The following is a 9,472-nucleotide window of genomic DNA, read 5'->3' on the forward strand; positions in this document are numbered from 1 at the left end:
ACATGTATAAATGTATGTGATATAATCTCTAAATCTATGCATGTTTTTGTTTTTAGCTTCAGCAGCTATTTGTAAGAAAAACTAAGGACCAGCTGTTACAGTATAATTTTTGTTCTGTGAATTACAGATGATTAATAATCTGGCTCATTGTTCAGATATAACTGAATGTTGTAGTTGACATTACTTAAATATTTTTCTTTTTTTTGTTTAAAATTTCAAATTTTGCACCTCACAGTGTAAAGTATAAAAGTAAAGATTTGTGTAGTTACAGACTCAGATATTTCTCTCCCTGACCCTTTCCAACCTCTTTCATGTAACTTTTCTTACAGTGAATATATGTAAATGCAAATTTCTTCATCATCATCTTGTTAATAAAGATTTATATTTATACCTGCTGAAGTTCCAGTGTTATTGTCATGTAAAAGTTTTGATTTTATTTTTGAATATTTTTGGTTACAAACTTATGATCAATTAGAAACTTTCTGAGTGTGTAATCAGTTTAAACCTGTTTAAATCTTCAGTTTGTTTCTCTCATCCTCAGTGTCATGTGGAAATCTCTAAATGTAGCATGCGATTTCTAGATAATTGTATCCATCTATGTGTTAATACTAGTGCTGTCAATAGATTTAAAAAATTAACTAATTAATCTCACAATTGTCTGTAATTAATGGAGATAAATTGCAATTACTTGATCAATAGCCTGGTTGCAATTACATTTTTTCAACTTTATATTTAAACTTGTAACTGACATTTATGCAATATAATGAAGCAAACACAGAATAAACACAAATAATGTTCAAATTATTATATATATATATATATAAATTATAAATATAATTATAATTATATATATATATAAATATAAATATATAAATATAAATATAATTATAAATATATATAAATATATAAATATAATATATAAATATATAAATATAATATATAAATATATATATAAATTCAAAGAGAAGTTGAATAGTTTTGTTCAAATACAACTTTTTAAAAAACCTATATACTGACAGGTAAGTATACACTAATATATAATATATATTAATGCTGTCAAACAATTAAAATGTTTAATCAGATTCATCACAGGGTTAGTGTGGATTCATTTTGATTAATCACGATTAAATATCTTTCTTTTTTATTCTACATGAATCACATTTCATTTCGCACGAGCAAACAGACTCGAGAAAAAAGGGAACATATACGCACTTAACATGTTTATTGAACATCTTGAACATTCTTATTAACACAAAACTCTGTAAACATGTATCCACTCTCTCTCTGTCACTCTTGGGGAGGCACTTCAAGTCCTTGAAACGAGGAACCAAAGCTTTGTAAAACACGTGTTCTCAATGATATTAATAGGTCTGCAGCTTGTTGCAATCCACTTGGCAGCTGTGTCAGTCAATGTATCCGAGGTAGACTTACTAAGTGCCCGATGCTCCGTGAGTGGTTTGTCGCAAGCTGGGTGACGTGTTAGCCAAAGTGCTAGCAGCATCCCCGACTAATATATGCTTTGCGTCAATGTGATATTGTAAGCTGGAAAAGAAAATTCCTTCTTGCACAATGTGCATAATACTTTATGTTGGTCGACTGTTCCGTCTTGTTATTTTTTTAATACTCAAATTTCCCATCAAGAGGACCAATGTGCGTTTATCATCTTCGAGATTAAGCTGATTGGTTCAGCTGCCTGTCACTACCAGATCAGCTGCCCATTTGCGCATGTGTGAAGGTAACTCTACTTGGACAAACTGCCAGAAATGTGTTGACAGAAACATTTCAGGGATTTTGAGTCATTCTGCACTCCAGGTGCATTAATTACGTTAAAAATTGTAGTCACAGTGACCGTGATGGGGGATTAACTTGCGTTAACGCGTTAATTTTGACAGCACTAGTTAATACACTTCTCTGCATTTAATCATTAGGTGATAAGATGGCCGCACTCCCTGAGCCTGGTTCTGCCGGAGGTTTCTTCCTGTTAAAAGGGAGTTTTTCCTTCCCACTGTCGCCAAAGTGCTTGCTCATAGGGGGTCATATGATTGTTGGGGTTTTCTCTATATTATTTTAGGGACCTTAAAATATAAAACACTTTGACTTTACTGTTTTTTGAACTGAATTGAATAATTGAGAATAAGTGAATAAAGTGAAGAGATGAAGGCAACAGAGGTAAGGAGCTTTTTATGTTAATGAGAGAAAAACAGGACAGAAGTTGATGGATTTTCAACATCTGTTCTGCTTTTCTCTCTTTAACACCATGCCTACCATAAAAAGCTCCTTACCTCTGTTGCCTTCACCTACATGTTCAAATCATCACTTTCCCCAGTGAGGACACTCTACCACTTTCTACAGATTAATCCAGAATTCCTCTCTCTTCTCTTCTCCAATGCTACTGGCCTGCTTCTTCTCCACCGTGTCTCCTGCTCGCATGCCTATTATGTACGTTAGAGGTCAAAATGTTTTTGTAAAGGAACCTGTGCAGCCTACTAACTCCTCTGTCCTGCAGATGTGTTTCTGGATCTAATACATCCGTCATCATGACCAACTGAGAGTAATTTCCAGATCACAGGCAGTAAGGAAGAACCACAAATGACACAAATGAAAAGAACATTTTGATGAGCTGCTTGTATCCATGTTAGTGTTTAAAGTCCAACATCTCCCTCTAGTGGTCATATATAAACCATGTGTGAGGATGGTGTTAATGTAAAATGTGAATCATAGTGTTCCAGTCAGTCATCAGTGTGTCTCTGCACAGCTGTAATTAAAATGTGTTCAGAGGGCCTCAGTGTCTGAATGGTTCCAGTTCAGCTCCATAACAGCAGCGTCCCTGGTTTGATTCCTGTGTTTCAGCTCATATCTGCCTCTCTCACTGAGGGGGACGTAACTACATCAAAAGAAAATAGATTTCGCCTCTGTGTTTGAACCAATAGAAAGCTGGTGCTCAGAGGAAGAGGGCGGGCTTTACTTGGTGTCAGTGAGAGAAATGAAAAAAAGCTGAAATGAGTGAGAAGGACGATGAAGGAAACATCTGTGCTGTGTCTGCTCTGTAAGTAGAATCTCTGTGTTTGTTTGAATTCTTGTACTTTGACTGTCTGCTCTCCTGATAACTGATGATGGAGGAGAAGACATGAAAAACAAATCAGGCTGAATTCAAGTTCAAAACACCACGAGGACCAACTGCAGGTCTGAACTGACTCTTTATCTTTGCTCAGGAGTCGAGGAAACACAGCAGGCAGTGAAAAGATCAAATCATTCACTCATTATATCAACACAGCTGCACAGTGGACACAGGACTTTACTGGGTTATTTAAGGGTAGAGGATAATTTGTATATACTTAGAGTTTAGTCGGTCTATATACAGAGCTGCTTTTTAAATAAAATCTGCAGTAGAGAATCATGACAAATCCTAACTGTATGAATGAGGGCTATCACCAGCTCTTACACAATTTTTCAATCTTTTGTCAAACTTCATTGAAACATGTTGCTGTCATCAAACAGAAAATGAGCAGATATATCAGAGACGAGTTTGTGTGTTTGTCAGCTGTTTGTGTGGAGTTGTTCTTTATGTTCACCTCAAATCAACCTGAGTGTCATTTCTCTTTAGTTCTGATCTCACTGCTGAGCTGCACAACAAACCAAGGTCAGTAACCTTCTTCTGTCACAGTTTAAACCTGAGAAATGCTCACTGATATGACCTGATTGGGTTCATGTTTCAGAATCTACAGTCTAACAGATCATCAGTTTTTATTTTAACCCTCACAGCTCGTCTGACTGTGAGTCCCAGCAGCTCTCAGTTCTTTAAAGGAGACTTTGTGTCTCTGAGCTGTGAGGAGGACGACAGCTCTGCTGGATGGACTCTGAGGAGAAACACAAGCAAACGACAGAAGACTCAGTGTGGAGATGGGTGGGGAAAACCAGCTGGTTTGATCTGTAACATCAGCTACATCGACACATGGGACAGTGGGGTTTACTGGTGTGAGTCCAGAGAGGGTCCCATCAGTAACATGGTTAACCTGACAGTCACTGGTAAGCTGAGTGTGTGGAGTTAGTGTTGATGAAGCTGTGTGTAAATGGATGAAATGCTGTAGTTTGTCTCTGTGTTGAGGTGGATCAGTGATCCTGCAGAGTCCTGTCCTCCCTGTGATGGAGGGAGATGACGTCACTCTGCTCTGTAAAACAAAGACCACTCCCTCCAACCTCCCAGCTGCTTTCTATAAAGATGGCTCCCTCATCAGGAAGCAGCCTACAGGTCACATGACCATCCAGCATGTTTCCAGGTCTGATGAAGGCCTCTACAAGTGTGACATCAGCGGTCATGGAGAGTCTCCATCCAGCTGGATCACTGTCACAGGTGACACACTCACCTGTCTGTGTTTCTGCAGCTTTCAACATTCACAATGTGACGACAACTTAATGACTGTGTTTGCTTTATTTTAGGGGAACACACCCCCACACCTCCACCTACATCCACACCTCCACTTATAAACACCTCTATCCCTGCACCAGCCTCTGTCCCTCTTCTTCTTCATATGTTAATCTCTTTTGCATCAGTCTGTATTGTGGTTCTACTGGTGTTACTGGTTCTGCTGGTGAGACGATGTGTTCACAGGAAACCTGAAGGTGAGACTCAGACTTCCTGATCTTTCATGTCTGAGTTTGTTTAGTAGAATAAAGTTCACATTTATTATGATCACAGTAACAACTTTCTTAAATGTAATCTCTGTTTAGATATTTAATTCATGTTATTGTTCATTTGGATCATTTCAGCAGACATAGTTGGGGAAGATGACATCATCACTGATGTGATGTACAGTGATGTCAAAACAACAATTCATCAACAGCCAATCAGAAGAAGCACAGGTAGTGTTGTGACTTCTTCATATGGTGGGGGGTAGGGTTTGGAGTCATGGGCCTTTTTCATTTTCCTTTTTGTGGAAACTGATAAATATAAAAAAGACATATTTGCAAAGTAAGGATCAAGTAATTAAAATAAATTAATAAATAAAGCCAGAGAAATGATACTATTAACGAAAAGGAGTCAGAGTCTTTAAGGAGCCTGAACATGTGACAGTGTGCATTATCAGCATAGTTTGGATTAACAGGACCTTTTCCTCGTCAGGTGTCTCAGACTGAGTTTAGTATAAAGTTAGAACCAGATTTAGGTTCACAAAAGCTGTTGTTGACTGCATTAGTGAAATAGATGTTCCACAACCAAACCTAACTGCAGCTGTCTTTCCCTCTGTACTTACTGAGTGTTGTTCACTAGATGATTGAGCATGCATCAAAATATATGTATCTCTAGCATTTTATATTCTATCTTATAATCTATACGTTAAATTTTGAATCTGACTATTATGAAGTTGATAGTTTGGTAGTTTCTGTGACATGTTGAACATTTGTTGCTTTGTGGGCAGTCAGTTGCTCCTCTGTTTTTTACATTTATTAAACTAAATACACTTCCTGGCTTCTCTGCTCTGTCCTGGTGGACACGTAAACTTTATTCCACAACCTTAATCATACGGTTTTATACTGCTAAAAAAGGTTCATTTAGGATTTCTCAAACAGTAATTATTTAATTTGCTTACTGTTCTTGGTGTAGTATTTGTGGCAGCGGGATGAGTCAAAATGACCTGCAGTGTATTTTCATTGTAATGAGTGAACAGCTCAGTCTGTCCACATCAGGCTCACCGATGTGTTTTTAGGAGAGTTTGTTGGCCCAAATGTGATCCATCATTTATCTTCATGTTCATTTGACCACATTTTGTCTGAATTAACAACAATAATTCAGCCACACAAACACAACAAAGGTCATTAACTGTGTATTTTCAACCTTTTCAGAATGTCCTTTATTATAGTGCATCATTCTTACAGTTGTGAAACCACAGCAGTAACTTCCTGCTGCTGACAGCAGTAGCAGGTAGTCTGAAGTTGAGTCCTCTCATTGCACTATGCTCTGCTTTAGCTAATAATAGTGTTCATGCTGTGAAAGCATGTTTCCTTTGTTCTCTCTGTAGTGAAGTGTGTCAGTTTGCACTAAAAGAAGATGGGGACTTTCTTGTCATCTTCTGTTATTTTTTACAGGAATGTCTCCGGTTATTTCTGCTCCTTCATAACAGAAGGGTTCAAATAAGAGACCTGTGAAAGGTCTTCATGGATCTCTTAATGCCATCACTTAGTATCTTAAAAAATATGCATATAGCTGTAGTGTAATAATATAACAATACTGTTGTTGTACCTGCAGTAATTCTAATGTGTTTATTGTACAGAGACTGATTCAGCTGTGGTCTACTCAGCAGTGAGAACTGAAGATGTTAGTTATGGACAAACAACCATCAGAACAAGGAGGCCCAGGTACAGCTGCTCTTTATGTGACTGTGGACAGAGACAGGCTAGCTGTTCACCCTGTTTACAGCCACCATGCTAAGCTAAGCTAACCACTTCATGGCTCAGATTTCAGTCTTGTGATTCATTGATAGACTTTTCTGCCAGAAACAAAGTGTTTCATGTAAAGTCAACAGTTTAAAGAGATACGAGGAGCAGAATGTGAGGTTGGTTATAAATCTGTGTTCCTCTTTGTACTGACACAGTGTTTAAAAATAAAACTATATCGTTTTTTCACATAACTATCATATATACTAGTAATATATTTTATGCTACATCAAACACAAGTGTTTAGCAGTATTTATTTATTCATTTTTTGTCTTTATGTCAACAAATATCCTGCACATTGTCACAAACCGACAAACTGGCTGCACAACCATGACAAAAAGGGAGATGGAAACAAAAGCTATTTAAAGACATGAGGAGAACTTAAACCGTGGTGTGTGTGTGTGCATGTGTGTACGCACTCAGTAATGTAAATGAGTGCATGGGTGAAGAAATGTTGTACGCAGTGTTGTTTCGTGCAGAAACCAAAGCCAGTGACACCTGCCACACATACAGGCCAAAAACAAAGCAGGGTGGTGGGTCATCACAAACAGAACCTGACAGCTGTGTGTTTTTACTCGGATGTAGCTGGAGAAAAAACCTGCTGCTGTTGTTTGTTTACAGTGGAGCTGGTCTGCTGGTCTTTACTTCCTGTCAGATATATTTTGCTCCAGCGGTGGCTGTTCATGTTAAATATGAGCAAACTTTCACATAGTGACTTCACTGCATATAAAACTAACCCCTGTTACCCTAAAGCTCAGACTGCAGATGCTCTAAACACATCCCTAATATGGCATCCTGGACACAGAAGCTCCACCCACATGTTGTTCAACCTTTTGTTAAACAAACCTCCACCCCAAATCCAAAACAAACAAATCAGGACAGCAGGAAAGAACGCTGTAGCACAAAGATCATTCATCATCGGGTATCGTTCCATTATGTAGATTCAGTTACCCTAACATTGGCAGTCAGAAAGGGGCGATGCTGGCACCATCTGACCAATCGAAAAGAGGCGTTTCATGGATCACATGAATTTTCTCCCACAGAAATAATCCTGATGAGTGCTGCCTCCTCCAGAGACGTTATCAGAGAGTGAATAAAAAACTATAAAAACATAAAAAATATACTGGCTAAAAGCAAAAAGGATATGTGATTAATGCCAAAACAAATCATTCATCTGGTGATGTAGTGCGCAGCGACGAATTCTGATAATTATTCCAGTTAATTATTTTATCACTGAGTGCGCTCTCAGTGCTTCGGTTTACTTTGAAGGTGACGGCTGCACGTCACAGCTCTGGATCTGGATCTATTTAAAGCTGGTGTCCCTCAGTGTAAAAACGGTGATGTGAAAGGAGCAGGCTAGGTTCATAGCACAAGTTACCATGGTGATTGTAGCAGGACTTACTCGGAGGCCCGACGTGACCCAACAGGTGCTTGGTTTGGTGCTAAATTCACTTTTAATGCTCAGAGTGTCTGACCGGCTATTTCAGCCATCATACTCTGTCTGCACTGCTCAGTAGCTCATTCCACCCTCTTCTGGTCCCAGCATGCTCCTGTTTGTAAAAAGAGAAGGCATCATTAGACCACTGCAGACCACTGTGCCTGCCAGCCTCCCATAGCACTACCCCCTGAACCCCTGCACCACACCCACCAACTATACCCTGTTGCCACAGTGATATATCCACAAAGCTAATTGGGAAAGCCAACACTGTATTTTGTAGTACAGGCCCGTGAGGCCTCTGGTGAAGGAACACGCACACACACTAATCAGGGAAATGGAAACAACTAGTTTAGAAACAGTTGAAAACAACCAAGACACCGAGGGAAGAAGTGAAATTCAAAATCAGATACAAGTGAAAACTAACAAAGTAAAACAGGAAATAAAGAACAACCCAAACTGAAATCAGGAACAGCGACAGATTAATGAAGTAACACAGGGAACAGAGAGAGACGAGCCACAGGGAGGACAGACAGGGAACCAATATTAAACCCACACTAGAAGAAATCATGTGATCAAAGTTAAAGATCAGCACAGATCTGTGGGCTCCAGGTTTGAAGAAGCAGTTAAAGTGTGAGCAGAATGGAAGCTCTGTGATTTGTATCAGAATCAGAATCAGAATACTTTATTGATCCCTGGGAGAAATTATTTTTCATTACAGTGCTCCATTATAAACAAACAGTAACAAAGACAGACAATACACAAACTAAGAATAGCACAATATATACATGCATATATACATAAAAGTCACTTATTAATAAATAATCTGAGCTGGTTCCCAGTCCAAGTCTGAACTGGGACTGTGTGTGATGCAGAGAGGTGGAGATTGGAGGTCTTGTTTGAACTACAAAGTTTGTAATCGTGTTTCCTGTTGTTTGAACTGTGTGTGTTTGTGTTCAGACTTTAAACCAGAGCCAGACGTCGTCTACTCTTCACTGAAGCAGTCCACCAGTCCAACCACTGACATCCAGCTGCTGGTCTCTAACTGGTCTAACAGATTTTTATAGTTTGTATAGTTTTATTTTTATTTGTCACTTAAATTTTCATTCCTCTTTTTAAAATCTGCTCTTGAGTTTCTTATCAAAGCACTTTGTAAACTCTAATAAACAAGTTATATAATAACGTTCTCCATCATTATTATTATATTATGTCCTTAGCAACTGTTCCTGTTATCTATATTTATGTTTTCTATTCAAATACAAACGACGATTGAGAAACAGATTGTGATACATTATATACTGAGATACATTCAGCTAGTTTCAATTTCTTCTTTCAGCAGAGTTTCTTGTACTTTACTTTGTTTATTCAAGACACTCAGTTACTTTAAATTATGATTAATCACTAGATATGGAATCAAAAATAAAAGATGTATTGATGGAGGATGAGATGAGTTATCAAATGTTATTGATCCTCGGGAGGCTGTGTGTGTGTGTGTGTGTGTGTGTGTGTGTGTGTGAGAGAGCGGGTACCTGTTTGAGAGACACTATGTATAAAGATCCAGCAGGTGGCAGCAAAAGAGCTTCACCTACAAACATGTGCTCCATTCTT

At 38.3% G+C, this 9,472-nt stretch overlaps 1 protein-coding gene across 1 annotated transcript; it reads left to right on the top strand.

The window, feature by feature from the left end:
- Positions 1-3,815: 3,815 nt before the first annotated feature.
- LOC120439286 (low affinity immunoglobulin gamma Fc region receptor II-a-like) lies at positions 3,816-9,067 on the top strand (the record flags this gene model as incomplete). Its single annotated transcript, XM_039610099.1, has 6 exons — positions 3,816-4,026; positions 4,106-4,351; positions 4,438-4,620; positions 4,768-4,860; positions 6,267-6,351; positions 8,825-9,067. Coding segments are annotated over 6 exons (825 nt in total), but the record flags the coding sequence as incomplete, so codon positions are not given.
- Between the last annotated feature and the right edge of the window lie 405 nt (positions 9,068-9,472).

Source organism: Oreochromis aureus, linkage group 3 (assembly GCF_013358895.1).
Source record: "Oreochromis aureus strain Israel breed Guangdong linkage group 3, ZZ_aureus, whole genome shotgun sequence".
In the NCBI taxonomy this organism is placed as follows: Eukaryota; Metazoa; Chordata; class Actinopteri; order Cichliformes; family Cichlidae; genus Oreochromis; species Oreochromis aureus.